Source organism: Corythoichthys intestinalis, chromosome 19, assembly GCF_030265065.1.
Source record: "Corythoichthys intestinalis isolate RoL2023-P3 chromosome 19, ASM3026506v1, whole genome shotgun sequence".
Lineage (NCBI taxonomy): Eukaryota > Metazoa > Chordata > Actinopteri > Syngnathiformes > Syngnathidae > Corythoichthys > Corythoichthys intestinalis.
The window spans coordinates 39,362,616-39,381,216 of record NC_080413.1 but is presented as its reverse complement, the minus strand read 5'-3'; the positions used below and the strand labels follow the sequence as shown (position 1 = coordinate 39,381,216).

Sequence of the window (18,601 nt, the reverse complement as noted above, 5' to 3'; positions counted from 1 at the left end):
CATTAGTTGATTTTTTTCTTTTATTCCAGTCATAGTTATAGGTTGTTTTCATTTCCTGGCATGTTTCGGCGAACACTTCCGCCTCTGATGATCCTCGCCGTCTAGCTCTTGGTTTCCCCGGCGCTTCCGTTCCTGGTCTCCCCGTCGCTTCCGTTCTTGGTCTCTCTGACCACTCCGTTCCTGGTTTCCCAGACAATTCCGTTCCTGGTCTCCAAGACGACTCACTTCCTGGTCTCCCAGACGACTTCGCTCCAGCTCCTGTCCCTGGTCTTCGCCCTGACGACGTCGCGTCAGCTCTCGTGACAGGTCTCTCCAAACGAGTCACTCCAGCTTCTGTGCCTGGCCTCCCAGATAACTTCGCTGCAGCTCCCCTGCCTGATCTTTGCCCAGATGAAATCTCTCCAGGTCCCGTGCCTGGTCTTCGCCCTGACAATGTCACTCCAGCTCCCGTGACTGGTTCCCCCGATGATGTTGCGCCAACTCCCTTGCCTGGTCTCCTAGATGACGTCGCTACTGTGCCTGGTCTTCACACCGGCAATGACGTCGCTCCCAGTCTTTGCCACGGCGACAACGTGCCCGCTCCCTTTACCTGCCACGGCTAGGCTGCACAGAGAGCTGAGCCAATCAAACTTGTCCCGGATGATTGACCCGTGCTTCAGCCTCATGTCAGGCGCCCGTGACGTCCGCCCCAGCAATCCGTGCAGTCACCCCACGTCTGGCACCTGGGACGCCCACCTGAGCGCTCCATGTGGTAACCCCACATCTGGCATCCTGGATGCCCACCTGACTAGCTCTGATGGGCTGACTTTTCTCCCTGCATAGGGCCCCCTTCTGTCCGCCCGTTTTGGGACTCCTTGTTTTCCATGAGGACGTCTTGGATCCGTCCCTTGGGACAGGGAGGTACTGTTATGATTTGTTTGTTTCCTCCTAGTGTGGCTTGTCCCTGTGATTACCCATTGAGTTCACCTGTTGTACCTCCTCCTTGCCTTTTGTATCCACTAATCTGCTTCCTCTCGTATCACCCACCTGTGCCTCATTGTCCCGTACCCCTTGTCTGTGAATATAAATTCCCCGTTTTTGTTGCGTCCTTGTTGCAACATTGTCCATGTCAGTGTTTGAGTCCCTTGTGTTCCTGTGCCCTCGTTCTCCCGTGTTTGAGATCCTAAGTAAATTGTTTGATCCCAGTTTGCCTTAGAGTTTTTGGATTCTGCAGTCTTTTGTTTGTACTGTGTTTTTTTGTCAGTTTTAAGTAAAACCTTTTTTGCATTGCTTCTCTGCCTCGCCTCTGTGCTTTCCCTGCATTTGGGTTCACACCGCCTGCCCGTCCGAGAAACGTGACAGTCAGTAACCGTTACCTTCTGTGTTGATCCCCCTCAGTGTGCAACACCATTTATCTTGTTCAGGGATCCGGGACGCTTGAGCCCTAACCTATTTAAACACTTAAGTTTTTGGGGGAGCAGTTGTGCATACAGTATACAGTACATGTATATGCATGTTATTGTTTTTTGATGCCGTCGTAGCAACGGGATAATGGCAAACTTGGCATCTTGTCTCGTTCTCGCCTGTCCAAGCTTTCCATCTGCATGTGATTTAGACACACTGACTCAGACTGTGGGGGAGGGCAGTTTCACCAAGTGAGAAGATATAGAGCTGGCAGTAGGGGAGAGAGTGGGAGGAAGTTCACACAACTTTGTTTATTCTACTCAGAATGGGCCAGAACGAAGCACACTGACAAATCAAGACATCGGAGCGGTGAAAAAGGGAGCGACGCAGAGATTGCCTCGCTTTCAGGCTGTCATGACAGAGGCAGATAGGAAAGAGAACACAAAGCAAAGCCAGAATATGACCACTATGCGATACATCTGCCTTTTCGGCATGCTCTCTGGGATTGCCTGTTTATCTTCTGCCGTCAGCATTGAAACAGAGCAACAGACATCGTTGAAAGTAAGAAACTTAGTGGAAAATGTTCTTTTGTGTACTTGCCTGATCTGACTTTCTGACTTTTGAAACCGCTGTAATAGTATTTTCTATATGCAGGATGAACATTGGTAAATATATGAAGATGAGTTTTTTTTTCATTGGTGTTGCTTGTTTTGGAGAAATCCAAATGGTTCAACCTTGAGATCTGTTATATATATTAGCATTACATTTGGGTAGCTTTAATATTCTCTTGTTAGTGCCTCCTCCATTCTGTCCTTGCTTTTGCCCCACCCTTACTCGGGGAAGGCAAAATATAGTTTTTACTCTTTTTCCATTGTTGCCATAATCTGAATACACAGCATTCACATATTCAATGCCATTGCCAATACTTTATTGACAATAATTTTTCTGAAAATGTTTAAGGAATTGAAATATACATATGCTGAATGGCTGGCCAAATCCATTTTTCTGCGCACAAATTGAAATTGTGCATTCAGTGACAGAAGCGCTGGATGTATAAATAATATAGTAACTGTATTTTAAACTATAAACCTCACTTTTAATATTTTTATTTAGTTCTAAAGTGTTGAAATTTGAGATTTTAAAAATAATTAATTTTCCGGTGACTCATATACTGTATGTACTGTACTGATTGTTGACTTTTGTTTGGAATTATTAATTACGTATTAGTAACGATGCAAAATCTATAAAGGATTTTACAAATCATCTATAATGTTGAACAAAAACAATTCCGTCACACTCCGTATGTCTCTGAGTCTTCTGAGTGGACAGCTCACTCCCACAGACATACCATGTTCAGTTAGGATGACTTTCTCATGACCCCACATTTTTTCCATTTTAAGGACCTTCCGGGGGAGTTAGCATGACTAAATTGGGTTTAAGCCGTGCTCCAAAGTTCACATGATTCAACTCCATATGTTTATTAATGCAAAATGACATTTAATAATCAAATTGTTGTCATTTAAACAACAGAATAAAAAATTATCTTGAGTTAGCGGGAGATGTAGACATTAGCTTGACAGTTGGGCTGTTCGATTTTGTCTAACAAGAAAATCCAGATTTTTCCCATATCGATTATGATTTCTTGCCAAAATAAAAATACTGACAAATGAAGTATTCGTAATGTCTTCTATTTGTAATTATTTATACTTTATAAGAAATGAAAGTAAGTCAGTCAGTCAGTCAGTCAGTCTGTAAACCAAATAGTTTGTTAGGAAATCAGTCTGCCAACCAGCTAGCCAGCCATCCAGGCCATTCAAGTCAGTCAGGTGAAGTAGATAGGCAGCCAGGCTCAGGGTGATGTGCTGTCACATTTCTCTCTGGTCTTTCTGACATAAATTAATGATTGGTGCAAAACTGTAACTCAATAATAACAATATGCAAGGTGGCAATCACCTTGTCTAAACAAGCACAAATATGCACCCCAGTGAAGGTAACAAACAGAATTATCCCTTAGGTTTATGAGCACCTGATTTTGACAAACAATGTCAGGCCAAACACATTAATGGGACAATGAACAATGTGCATATAGATTCAATTTTCAAATGTAGACCTATGCATTTTGCCAAAGTATGTTATTGTATTACAACAAAAAACAATGTCATGCTTTTAGTTACTGTAATGTAGTAGCAGCTGTCTTGACAGGAAAGACAGAAAGTGGACTGGAACGCGAGTTCCGGGGCCGGAACGCCCTTTCGGCATACGGTGCTTGGATCCCGAAAATATGACGGCAACAGTTTTTGTAAAATTATTTTAACTAGTAGGTCACCATTGTTGTTGAAGTCACCGTCCTCCGACATCAACACAATGGCGAGCTACTAGTTCATTTTTTGATTTAAAATTTTACAAATTTTATTAAAACGAAGACATTAAGAGGGGTTTTAATATCAAATGACTATAACTCGTACTTACATTTATCTTTTAAGAACTACATTTCTTTCTATTCGTGGTACCCTTTAAGAATGTTGTTTGTTACAAATGTTCCTAGTAAATACCGTTGTTCTGCCAAAATATCTTTCACCGGTGAAAGACTCAATAAAATCGAAAATAATAAGTACTCACTGCTTTTAACTGATGTGCGCATGCGTGCGCAAGCGCACTGGGCATTAGTTGGACCAGAGGTCGGGAACCTATGTCTCGCGAGCCAGATCTGGCTTTTTTGATGGCTGCATCTGGCGCGCAGGCAAATGTTTAATTAATAAAAACCAAAAAAAAGAGCTTCACTATACTCCTTTGCGCATTGCGCGAAACGACGACGGTCACCGGCGACTAAATAGCCGGTTCGCAGTAATTTTAATGGGAAAACGGCAAACATATATGTCGTTGTGTCTATGTATTTATCTATCTATTTATCAATCGCATAGGCAACGCAGAATAGGCCCAACTATTCAAGTGGGATTGCTGTATTTTGCTGTCGAAAATAGCGGCCAATGTGCGCATGTGCGTGAAATCAGGACATAAACTTCCCTCATTTCAGTTTCGTTTTCCGCGTTGTTAGAAACCCTTTTGAGAAGATGGCAAAAATAAGAAAAGACGAGGAGTATTGTACTTTTCAGCAGGACATAAGGACATAAATGTGGCACCATTTTTTTGTCTCACTTTGAACGAGTCAACAGATGTAAGCTATTTATCCCAGTTCAGCGTGATTGCAAGGTTTTGACTATGAAAGGGACAACAAGAGTCCTTCACTGAATTCGCTAAAGAAAAAAAACACTACCGATGGATAAACTTGTTTCGGTGTGCAGATGGCGCTCCGTGGATAAGTTTCTCAATGCCTGTATGAAGCTTAACCCCACCAAATATCAACCAGACTACAAAGCCATCAGCAAAACCATGGAGCACCAGAAGTTGCATTAATGATAAGAAATACTCATCATTAATTAGGAACAGCATAACAATGTTATTAAAAAGAATACAGAGACTTATTGTACTTTAAAAGTGATGAAATTACATAAAATGCACACATTACTTGTGTTTTTAGTAGGGCTGTCAAACGATTAAAATTTTTAATTGAGTTAATCACAGCTTAAAAACTAATTAATCATAATCAATTGCATTTCAAACCATCTCTAAAATAAGCCATATTTTCCCTGTAAATTATTGTTGGAATGGAAAGATAAGACACAAGACGGATATATACATACAACATACTGTACATAAGTACTGTATTTGTTTATTATAATAATTAATCCACAAGATGGCATTAACATTATAAACATTCTTTCTGTTAAAGGGATCCACGGATAGAAAGACTTGTAGTTCTTAAAAGATAAATGTTAGTACAAGTTATACTAATTTTATATTAAAACCCCTCTTAATGTTTTTGTTTAAATAAAATTTGTAAAATTTTCAATCAAAAAATAAACTAGTAGCTCACCATTGTTGACGTCGCCGAGTGGGACGTCACATGGGCTCCCTGCCGCTCTTCCACAGTGTCTTTAACTACGTAAGATAGTGAATGAAATACACCACAAGGTGTCAATGGCGAGTTTTAAATTAATTTAGAAATCAAGCCAAATAGTGTGTTTTGTCCCTCGACTGGCGTCGTAGTTCCCATCCATTGTACTTCACGGTCATTTGAGTTCTGGCTTCACAACGTACGAGACCTCTGATAGTTTGTATATTGTGACAAAATATTGCCATACAGTGTATTTGTTGAACTAAACGAAATGTTTGAATAGAGTTTGACCAAAGTCTGAGTAAGTTTTAAGTGTATTTTGCATAGCTATTTTGATTGGGAATGCCAGTTCTCTTTGCTTTGTTGTTTAACTGTTTGAGAATAGGGCCTCATTAATACAGATTGAAGCGCTTTTCTTTTTGTGAACATTTTTTTTTTTTTGAGATATTATTTTTGTTGTGCTTTCACTAAATGACTTATGTTTGTTGTGAAGGAGTCATGCTTATGCCAATAAACGGCGCAGTCCAATGAACGCCTGTGTCCACTCGCCTTTTGTAATATTCTGATATTTATCCGAGGCACTCTGAAGTGCACGCGCCACTAATGTTTACTCACATGATGCAGGGGTGAATTAGAGTTACGGCCTGCCGAGAGCCGTGCGCTGTGTTAATGTTGAAGCTGAATGTGCTAATAAAGAAACAAAGTGTAAGCACGTCGCGTGCAAAAAAAAAAAAAAACACCTTTCTCTGCCTCATAGCTCTCAAGTGCGTCATTTGTAATCTGTTTGAGGCAATGCATGAGCCGGTCATACCACCAATTGTGCAAGTTTTCCTACTTGAAAAGATAGAGAGGCCTGTAATTGTCAACATGGGTAAACCTCAGCCATGAGAGACAGAATGTGGAAAAGAAACTGAAAATCACATTGATTTTTAAAGAATGTATTTCCAAATTAGAGTGGAAAATAAGTATTTGCTCACCTACAAACAAGCAAGATTTCTGGCTGTCAAAGAGATGTAACTTCTTCTTACGAGGTCTAACGAGGCTCCACTCGTTCCCTGTATTAATGGCACCTGTTTTAACTCATTATCGGTATAAAAGACACCTGCCCACAAACTCAGTCAGTCACACTCCAAACTCCACTATGGCCAAGACCAAAGAGCTGTCGAAGGACACCAGAGACTAAATTGTAGACCTGCACCAGGCTGGGAAGACCGAATCTGCAATAGGTAAAACGCTTGGTGTAAAGAAATCAACTGTGGGAGCAATTATTAGAAAATGGAAGACATAGAAGACCACTGATAATCTCCCTTGATCTGGGGCTCCATGCAAGATCTCACCCCGTGTCGTCAAAATGACAACAAGAACGGTGAGCAAAAATCCCAGAACCACACGGGGGGACCTAGTGAATGACCTACAGAGAGCTGGGACCACAGTAACAAAGCCTACTATCAGGAAGACAATGCGCCGCCAGGGACTCAAATCCTGCACTGCCAGATGTGTCCCCCTGCTGAAGCCAGTACACGTTCAGGCCCGTCTGCGGTTCGCGAGAGAGCATTTGGATGATCCAGAAGAGAAGAGAAGAGAATGGGAGAATGTGTTATGGTCAGATGAAACCAAAATAGAACTTTTTGGTAGAAACACAGGTTCTCGTGTTTGGAGATGAACGAATACTAAATTGCATCCGAAGAACACCATACCCACTGTGAAGCATGGGGGTGGAAACATCATGCTTCGGGGCTGTTTTTCTGCAAAGGGACCAGGACGACTGATCTGTTTAAAGGAAAGAATGAATGGGGCCATGAATCAAGAGATTTTGAGTGAAAATCTCCTTCCATCAGCAAGGGCATTGACGATAAGACGTAGCTGGGTCTTTCAGCATGACCATGATCCCAAACACGCAGCCAGGACAACAAAGGAGTGGCTTCGTAAGAAGCATTTCAAGGTCCTGGAGTGGCGTAGTCAGTCTCCAGATCTCAACCTCATAGAAAATCTGTGGAGGGAGTTGAAAGTCCGTGTTGCCCAACGACAGCCCCAAAACATCACTGCTCTAGAGGAGATCTGCATGGAGGAATGGGCCAAAATACCAGCAACAGTGCGTGAAAAGCTTGTGAAGAGTTACAGAAAACGTTTGGCCTCCGTTATTGCCAACAAAGGGTACATAACAAAGTATTGAGATTAACTTTTGGTATTGACCAAATACTCATTTTCCACCATGATTTGCAAATGCATTCTTTAAAAATCAAACAAAGTGATTTTCTCTTTTTTTTTTTTCCACATTCTGTCTCTCATGGTTGAGGTTTACCCATGTTGACAATTACAGGCCTCTCTAATATTTTCAGGTGGGAGAACTTGCACAATTAGTGGTTGCCGAAATACTCATTTGCCCCACTGTACATTTATAAATATGTGGTGTTTAGGGATGGGAATCGAAATCCGATTCCAATTCGGAACCGGTTCCGAGTGTTTCGAGGCCTCGACATCACAATGAAAAAGCCTTAACAATCCCTTTAACGATCCCTAAAGACGCATATTGCGTCGTGACGTGTCTTGTTGTCACGGCGCATCAAACTAGCATGGTGCCAAGAACCACTCGCTCCAAAGTTTGGCTACACTTCACCAGGAAAAAGGGTGAAAATGAAAGGTTATGATAGTTATGTAGGTATGATAGTTTAGCACGAGCATTGCTGCCGTAAACATAACAATGACAGCACGTAGGTTCGAACGCTCGAAATTGTGTCTTCACTTCATGAGGAAAAATTACAACAAAGCGACTTGCAGTCATTGCGAGATGGAAATAACTGCATCGGGAGGGAAAAGACTGCACTGTCCTCACCGAGACGCTAAGGCTCAGTCCTGGCTATACAGCTAGCTAAACTCCCAAATGACGATGCAGAAGACGTTGGTATAATTTGCTGACTTTATTCAACCATCACTTGAAACTAAAAATAGAAATGAAACAAATCAATTTCGTCCCCAATAACAAACAGGTTTGCGTCAACGTAAATCAGCGATGATTAGCTGCTAACACAGTAATAAGAAACAGTTAGCATGCGTTCGCTCAGCATTAGCACATCGTTTAAACCACTACACAACTGGATTTAAGTGTCCGATCGCGAGTGGAAACACACAACAACAACACAGAAGATGATACATACAGGCGTTGGCTCTGTAGATATTTTACAAACATTAACAAAGAACGTAGGCTCGTGGCAGTGTTTCCCTTTCTCACTAACTCGCTCACTCGCTTGGATGCGGCATTTCTTCTTCTACGTGTATAAGCGCGCTCTTCTTCACGTGAGCGCGTTCTTCTTCGCGTGAGGAAGCGCAAGGGCGCCACCACTTGAGCGTGACAGCACCATAAAAACTCAAAGGCATGCATTTCAATATACAGTACTAGTAAATAAAAACAGGGGTCCCCAAACTACGGCCCGCGGCTCCATATTTGGTCCGGCCCCCTGAACAATTTCAGAGAGCATTTAGAATTTTTAAAGTTTTTTTTCTCCCTCAGTAGTGTTATTTCTTTCCTGGCCTTTTTCAGTGAATAACTCAGAGAGGGTTATTTGGTTATTATCTATTTAATTAATAGTGCTATTATTATTTATTGTTATGATATTATATTATTATTTTTATTTTATTTACTTTTGTTCTGTGAAGAATCCACAGAGGGTTATTTGATTGTGGCTTTCTGAAAAACAATATTTTTTTTACATTGACGCACTCCTGCAATCGTCACACTTTTTCTGTTACAAATTGACCTCTCATCAGAGAAGGGAAAAGTTATGTGGCCCTCACAGGAAAAAGTTTGGGGACATTGCCAAAGGCAGAACAATGACCTATATGCCAAAATATACCAATATTTTTTATTTCTATTAGAAAAATGTTTCAGTAAAATGTTACACATTCTTGTGCATTTGCCACTTATTGCCACAGTTAACATTGAGGCTTTGGGCCTCTTTTGACCTCGTTGTGAGTTTGTAAGGTTGTGACTGACTTCTGATTAAACAAACTTGATGCCAATCAAAATGTTTGTTCTTCTTTTTCCTGAAATTAGAATCGATGAGAGAATCGATAAAGAATCGAATCGTTAAGCAATATCGATAATGGAATCGGAATCGTAAAAATCGTATCAATTCCCATCCCTAGTGGTGTTCATGGCTCTCACAGCCAAAATGGTTCCCGACCCCTGAGTTAGACGTTTCAACGTTTATGATATTTTGGCAGAACACCGTTTCAAAATAAGATTTTTTCTTGGGCATGTTGCAATTTGAAAACACGCTACTGTAAACTAAAATTGTCCCCAAAATTTTTTTACAACTTAGTTACACAAATATGATCTACAGTATAAACCGTGCAAAACTTTATTGTTGATGTAATTACACCACCAGTCTGATGTTTTTTTCTTTTTTTAAAATATGTCCTCCATTTTGACCCTATGGAAGTGGTCACCCTACTGACACAGCTAAAAGCTTCAACGCCAATCTAATGCAAGTAAATGTAACAGAGTAAATGTAGTGCATTACTACTCTCCTCTGCTGAAGTCACCTTTCAAGGTATCTTTACAGGAGAAACACTCAATTGTGGAGATGAGACATGTTTTTTGTGTTTGATACTATTCTGACTGTGGCTCACACACATAGCTTGAGGAAATACTAAAGCCAAATCACAGCAACACACAGGCTGTTTTAGGAGTTTGAACAATCGAAAGACTGTGACTTGCTGAATGTCATCTTTGTTATCCTCTATAAAGAGCATAGTGGGAGGGACACTCAGATGTCAAATACTGTATGTAGTTACTGACTGTGCTCACTTTTGAAGCCAATTCTTTTACGCTCAGACGCAGTGAAGTTGGAATGTTGTTTAAAACAGATCAAAACAAAGTACAAGGTTTGTAAACGATTTTCAAACACTATTCAGTTAAGGATAAAATATTTATTTTTGGTCTTAGACAAAAACACTTTCATTTTGAATGGGATTCTGGTAAAAAACATGCCTAAAAAGCTGGGACTAAGAAATAAACCAATGGGAACCTGCAGAATGCATGAAAAAATAAAACAACACCACCAACACCAACAACAACAACAATAAAATATAAAAAACTTACACAAATGAAAAACGTTTGGAACATCTTGTTGGTGAACAGATTAATTGGAAACACTTGAGCGTTGTGATTGGCAAGGCAAGGCAAATTTATTTGTTTAGTACAATTTAACACAAAGCAAATCACAGTGCTTTAAATCACATGAAGATCCAGAAAGAGATAAAATGACTCACATTACATCACATACAATCACATTAAATCAAAAAGAAAGTTAAAAACAAAAACATTTGAAATAGCAAATAAAATTATTCATAAAAATCACATCAAATCATCAAGGTAATTTAAAGATAATTGAAATTAGTAATGCAAAAAAAAAAAAAACCCGAATAAAAAGCGAATAACTTTAATTTAAATTTAAATTTAAAATATGTAGACAGTTATGAATATTCTGCGGTAAACAATTGCGTTTTTAAGCCCTGATTTAAAGGAGCTAACAGTTTGTCCACACTTTTAACCATCACGTAACTTGTTCCAAGGTGAGGAGCATAGTAACTACAGTAAATGCTGCATTAACCTGCTTGGTTCTTGTTCTTGGAACATACAGCAGAACGGTTCTAGACGACCTTATGGGTCTAGATGCTTCATAGGGGTCAAAAAAATCAAGCATGTATTTTCCTCTAAGCCCATTAAGTGTTTTGTACGATTTTATAGTCTATCCTTTGACTCACTGGAAGCTAGTGCAACGATTTCAGAACCGGTTTAATATAGTCCAGTCTCCTTGTATTTGTAAGGACATTGGCAGCAGCATCCTGTACTAGCTGCAGCTTCCTGACTGAATTTTTATTAAGACCCATAAATATAGCATTGCAATATTCTAATCTACTAAAAATGAATGAGTGTTTTCCTATGTCTTGCTTAGATAGAAGCCCCTGAGTTCTTGCGATGTTTTATAGGTGGTAATTGGCAGATTTAGTGACGAACTTTAGTGGGCTGTCAAATTTTAGGTCTGAGTCAATAATTACACCAAGATTTCTGACTTGATTTGTAGCTGTAATAAACATCGTGCTAAGGTGCGCGCTGATCTTTGACCTTTCCTTTTTGAGCCCAAAAAAGATCATCTCTGTCTTCCCCACATTTAGCTGGAGAAAATTCTGTCACATCTATTCATTGATTTGATGAATGCATTTACTCAGGGAGACTAAGGGACTATATTCATGCTGGGACACTAAAATGTAGAGTTGTGTGTCATCTACATAGGTGTGATAGGAGATGTCGCACTGTTCCATAATCTGAGGGAAACATTTAGATGTTAAATAAGAGTGGTCCAAGAATGGACCCTTGAGGGACTCCACTCGTGAATTTGGTTCGTTCTGACTGATGGTTTTTGATTGACACAAAGAAATCCCTGTCATGTAAATGAGATGTAAACAACTGAAGAACAGTGTCAGTAAGTCCTGCCCACTGTTCCAATCTGCTGAGTAGTATGTTGTGATCAACTGTGTCGAATGTGGCGCTGAGATCCAATAGTAGCAGAACAGATGATATGCCTACATCGGTATTCTGACGAATATCATTTAGGACTTTGATAAGCACGGTCTTGGTGCTGTGTTGTGGCCGAAATGAGTTAAAAAGATTGTTTTGCATCACAAAAACCTGGATCTGTTCGAACACAACCCTCTCAATAATTTTCCCCAGGAATGTCAGATTTGATATTGGCCTATATTTATTAATAGTTGAGGCATTTAGATTAGGATTTTTTAGAAGAGGTTTTATTACTGCAGTTTTTAAAGTCTGTGGGAACTCTCCTGTTTGGAGAGAAGTATTTATAATCTGAAAATGTCTGGGGCTATGCAATGAAAAACAGTTTTGAAAAAGTTTGAAGGGAGGATGTCAAGCCAGCAGGTCGTGGGCTTTAATTTTGACCACACTGAAATGTAGAGTTGTGTGCCATCTGCATAGGTGTGGTAGGAGATGCCATACTGTTCCATCATCTGAGTAAGAGGAACCATATTCCGTAATTTTCGGACTATAAACCGCTACTTTTCCCCCTAATTTTGAATCCTGAGGCTTATGGTCCAGTGCGGCTTTGATATTGATTTATTTGGGACAGCAGTGTCATAAAACTGCCACAAGACCGTCATAATTATGACATGATTATGACACTATCATGGACATGAATGAATGTCATTAAGTATCATCCGGAACATTTTGTTACCAACACTCCATTTGTGTCCAGCTCGGATCTTTTACATCGATTCAAAAGTGAGATAATTTGCTGGATGACACAAAATGACATCTGTCATAAGCATTCATTAATTCTAATAGCAGCGCCATGTCATAATTATGATGGTTTTATGGCGCCACTGTCAAATAAAAGTGTGACCAAATACCACTTAATGAAACAACTGGATGTTTAACTGAAGAAATATTTAGAACAGCCAATGAATTTTAATTGTTATCTACTAGGGCTGTCAAACGATTCAAATTTTTAATCGAGTTAATCACAGCTTAAAAATTAATCGCAATTAATCGCAATTCAAACCATCTATAAAATATGCCATATTTTTCTGTAAATTATTGTTGAAATGGAAAGATAAGACACAGGACGGATATATACATTCAACATACTGTACATAAGTACTGTATTTGTTTATTATAACAATAAATGAACAAGATGGCATTAACATTAACATTCTGTTAAAGCGATCCATGGATAGAAAGACTTGTAGTTCTTAAAAGGTAAATGTTAGTACAAGTTATTGAAATTTTATATTAAAACCCCTTTTAATGTTTTCGTTTTAATCAAATTTGTAAAATTTTCAATCAAAAAATAAACTAGTAGCTCGCCATTGTTGATGTCAATAATTACACAATTCTCATGGTGCTGAAGCCCAGAAAATCAGTTGCCCCCAAGCGCCAGTAGAGGGCGACAAAACTAAAAAAAAACACAAGTAACAAGTGCACATGACACTGAACTGTCATTTTAATCTGTTTGAGCGGGGCATGTGCGTTAATTGCTTCAAATATTTTAACGTCATTAATCAAAAAACATTAATTACCGCCCGTTAACGCGATAATTTTGACAGCCCTATTAATTACATGTGTAGTGCTGCAATGCATGCTAGGAGGCATGTTGTACAACAACAGTGTTGACAGCAGGTGGCAACAGAGGTTGACTGTCTCCCCCATGGGAGCAGTAATAGCCAAACGAAGCTTCTTGAAGCAATTAAGCTTTGCAGCCAATTGGTTCAAAGCTTCATGGTGGTTCATTTAGTCTTATGATGCCGCTGTCCAATAAAGTGTTACCGGTTAATATCTTTTTGTGTACATATCCCATAATACAGGGAGGACAGCTGCGGCTTATTGTCCAGTGCGGCTTATCTATGAACAAATGCCGTTTTCTTGTCAAATTTGGTGGGTGGCGGCTTATAATCAGGTGCGCCTTATAGTCCAGAAATTACGGTAGCTCTTAAGTAAAAGTGGTCCGAGAATTGACCATTGAGGAACCCCACATGTGAATTTGGTTCATTCCAACCACTGTTGTTTTCGTCAATGATGAAGATAACGAAAATATTTTGTCGACGAACACGAGGTAAAAACGTGTTTCGGTGGACTAAAACATAACAAACCTAATGCCAGTTTTCGTCTGACGAGACGAGAACAAGACGAAAATGCGCAATAGTTTCCGTCAGATGTTCACAATGTGACATTTTATGTGTAGTGAGCTTGCATCGTAGCAGTGTCAGGTTGTGTCACAAACCTTTATTTCTTTATTTCAGGGTTTAGAGTAATTTTTAATTTTTGTTTTACAGACGAAAACATTTTTAGTAAACGTCGCCTAAAACTAGACGAAATTACACTGCAAATTTATCACATCTTAATCAGATCATTTTTGTTAAATCTAGTCAAGTAATTTTCTCCATCTTGATTTGAGTGTTAAAGACTAGTTAACAGATAATTGTGTCAGATTAATCTACTTAAAGTAAATATTACTATTTGTTTTTATTTTATATGTCAAAGTTGGTCATTTTTCACCTAAATCAAGAAAAAATTGCTTTAAAGTAATGTTGTGAACAATATCTATTCTTGAATCAAGAACATTTCTCACAAACAGGCTTTTTAAAGATTAGATATATTAATCTATTGCTTAAAATAAGTCTGTTAAGCTTATTTTCAGCTGGCTATTTTTCTTATTTCAAGAAATCAAAGTGAGTGAAATTTACTTTAAGCACTGGCAGATTATTTCACTTATTTGTCTTAGAATTACACTGAAAACAAGAGGATTTAACAAATTTTAAGGGAGTGTGTTTTTGCAGTGTAGTCTTGAGTTTTCGTCAACAAAAACGAGATACAGACAGACACATTTTGAGATGACTAAAATATGACTAAGACTAATAAGTATTTTGGTCTAAAAAGTCTGAAAATTAAAAGGGCCGCTAAACACAACATGCTTCTGATTCATGGTTTCCGATTGACACAAAGAAATCCCTATCATGTAAAGAAGCTGTGTACCACTGAAGAACAGTGTTAGTGTGCCCTACCCACGGTTCCAATCTGCTGAGTAGTATGTTGTGATATTGCAAGGAAATAGGTACATTAAATTATACAAAGTTTGTCACAACAATGTTCAAATGCAAGCTAAATCCTGATCATACTAAGTAAAGGTTTTGTATGAAATTAACTACACCCAGAAATGTTTTTTTTGGGCAGAAGCTAATTTGCGATGAACTGACATAAAGTGGAAATGTGTGCTGTGTTCTGATAAGTCCACATTTCAAATTATCTTTTGAAATAGTGGCATGAGCTCAGAGCCAAAGACAAAATTAACCATCCAGATTGACCTCCGTGAAATTGGCCCCCCATCAGATACAAATTTAAAGAAAAATGTGTGTGCTCGTTTGTGCTAAAAATTTTTTTGTATGATATTAACAATTATTTTATCTGTCAAGCTCAGGTCAAACAGCCCCCAATTTTGAGTAAAAATGGCTAAAAATGGTTTGTATCGTTTGTACTACATTTGTACTGGTTTGTGCAGTAAATTTTTTCGTTTGTGCTGCTAGCATTTTTGAGATATTGAGATACCATTTTCGAGGGATGTTGTCACGCAGCCCACCATTTATTACAAAATTGACACAAAATGGTGCCATTTGTTCATGTATTGTTTGTGCTCGTTTGTGCTGTAAAATTTTTTGTTTGTGCTGCTATCGTTTTATAGATATTGAGATATTAATTTTGAGTGACAACTTCAATTGCAGCACCTCCGTCGGGGCTGATGAAACGTACCAACTCTCTCAATAACAGAGGGGTGTCCCAGCAACTAGCGCAAACGTAGCACAAACGAATGGCACCACTTCAGGTCCATTCTGCAGTAAATGGAGGTGTTGGGATATTAATTTCGAGTGATGATGTGACTTATTTTTAGCCATTTTTAATCAAAACGTAAACTGTAAAGCCAGCACAGTACATATTATCGGTCCTATTAATGTTATTGGATTTATTGGGATGACGTCATAATTCCTATTATCAGACCGATAATTATCGGACCAATAATTATCGTGCACCAGTAATCTTGACAAAACGATCACACGTCAACAAGAGAATAACAAAGCCTTCCGGTCACCATGCTAGCAGACCGCCAAAATCTGCAGCTCATTCTGGATGTGACATCATCTTCTGATGGGACATTTTTGTAGTGGGTGCGGCTGACACAGCTGAAAAAGGAAGACTAATTAAGATATAATTTCATTATTAAGCCTTTTCTGTCACTTTTTGTATGGAGTTATGTCCAAAATAGGGTTTGCTATCATTTTAAAGTCATTTGTTATAGTATTTCGCAGCACCCTTTGGGTACAGTACTTCATGGCCAATGGTGTGAAGGCCACAGGTAGTCATTGAAGGTGGTGGCTGGAAGCTGGGAAACTCACTCAACAAACCAATCCCAGATTTTTTGCCTAAGTGTAACTTATTAACATTAATAGTTGTGTTTTCTGTATGAAAAAGACTACATTTATACTGTACAGCACAATATTTTCAATAAAACCGTGTATTTTTCACCAGAGAGTAAATAATAATGATAATTTTATGGGAACTCTGATACGTCTCCAATGTAACTTAAAATCTGGACTTGGATCATGTGTGAGTACAGATGACCATCTGCTCCATCGCTTATGAGCACTTCAACCCCCTTCCCATGCATTCTTTACAGTGTAAGCACCGCAGCTGTTTGACGCGTCATACTGTGGTCAAAGAGCCAAGGTCTAAGCCGGACGGACTATAGAAATGGTAAACAAGAGATACTCTGTTCCAAACGTGATTAATGGTTAGATGGGCATGAGGAATTTGACATTTGAAGCATACATTCAAATTTCCACATATGGCTAGAATTTCTCCCTGACATATAGGTCGCCACAAAGCCAGATTTTTTTTTCTCCAGTGGGGGATTGTCAAATCTTCCTAAAACAACCGAAATGCATAGAAAACAGCTTTTGGAACAGTTAAATCTATAACACACAATAAAACACAACAGGTTTTACACATGTACAGTGCCTTGCAAAAGTATTCGGCCCCCTTGAATCTTGCAACCTTTCGCCACATTTCAGGCTTCAAACATAAAGATATGAAATGTAATTTTTTTTGTCAAGAATCAACAACAAGTGGGACACAATTGTGAAGTGGAACAACATTTATTGGATAATTTAAACTTTTTTAACAAATAAAAAACTGAAAAGTGGGGCGTGCAATATTATTCGGCCCCTTTACTTTCAGTGCAGCAAACTCACTCCAGAAGTTCAGTTAGGATCTCTGAATGATCCAATGTAGTCCTAAATGACCGATGATGATAAATAGAGTCCACCTGTGTGTAATCAAGTCTCCATATAAATGCACCTGCTCTGTGATAGTCTCAGGGTTCTGTTTAAAGTGCAGAGAGCATTATGAAAACCAAGGAACACACCAGGCAGGTCCGAGATACTGTTGTGGAGAAGTTTAAAGCCGGATTTGGATACAAAAAGATTTCCCAAGCTTTAAACATCTCAAGGAGCACTGTGCAAGCCATCATATTGAAATGGAAGGAGCATCAGACCACTGCAAATCTACCAAGACCCGGCCGTCCTTCCAAACTTTCTTCTCAAACAAGGAGAAAACTGATCAGAGATGCAGCCAAGAGGCCCATGATCACTCTGGATGAACTGCAGAGATCTACAGCTGAGGTGGGAGAGTCTGTCCATAGGACAACAATCAGTCGTAGACTGCACAAATCTGGCCTTTATGGAAGAGTGACAAGAAGAAAGCCATTTCTCAAAGATATCCATAAAAAGTCTGGTTTAAAGTTTGCCACAAGCCACCTGGGAGACACACCAAACATGTGGAAGAAGGTGCTCTGGTCAGATGAAACCAAAATTGAACTTTTTGGCCACAATGCAAAACGATATGTTTGGCGTAAAAGCAACACAGCTCATCACCCTGAACACACCATCCCCACTGTCAAACATGGTGGTGGCAGCATCATGGTTTGGGCCTGCTTTTCTTCAACAGGGACATGGAAGATGGTTAAAATTGACGGGAAGATGGATGCAGCCAAATACAGGAACATTCTGGAAGAAAACCTGTTGGTATCTGCACAAGACCTGAGACTGGGACGGAGATTTATCTTCCAACAGGACAATGATCCAAAACATAAAGCCACATCTACAATGGAATGGTTAAAAAATAAACGTATCCAGGTGTTAGAATGGCCAAGTCAAAGTCCAGACCTGAATCCAATGGAGAATCTGTGGAAAGAGCTGAAGACTGCTGTTCACAAACACTCTCCATCCAACCTCACTGAGCTCGAGCTGTTTTGCAAGGAAGAATGGGCAAGAATGTCAGTCTCTCAATGTGCAAAACTGATAGAAACATACCCCAAGTGACTTGCAGCTGTAATTGGAGCAAAAGGTGGCGCTACAAAGTATTAACGCAAGGGGGCCGAATAATATTGCACGCCCCACTTTTCAGTTTTTTATTTGTTAAAAAAGTTTAAATTATCCAATAAATGTTGTTCCACTTCACGATTGTGTCCCACTTGTTGTTGATTCTTGACAAAAAAATTACATTTCATATCTTTATGTTTGAAGCCTGAAATGTGGCGAAAGGTTGCAAGATTCAAGGGGGCCGAATACTTTTGCAAGGCACTGTATTAGGCTACTGCATTACACTTACTGTAATGAGGCATAAATGAGGAACTGACT

General features: G+C 39.3%; 1 protein-coding gene across 1 annotated transcript in view; it reads left to right on the top strand.

Annotated features, from left to right (window-relative positions):
* Nucleotides 1–1,669: 1,669 nt before the first annotated feature.
* lama4 (laminin, alpha 4) overlaps nucleotides 1,670–18,601 on the top strand; it is a 106,561-nt gene continuing 89,629 nt past the window's right edge. Inside the window, exon 1 of the mRNA XM_057823020.1 lies at nucleotides 1,670–1,944. Coding sequence (XP_057679003.1) covers nucleotides 1,798–1,944 — 147 coding nt within the window. The 5' untranslated portion in view covers nucleotides 1,670–1,797. The remainder of the gene's footprint in view (nucleotides 1,945–18,601) is intronic.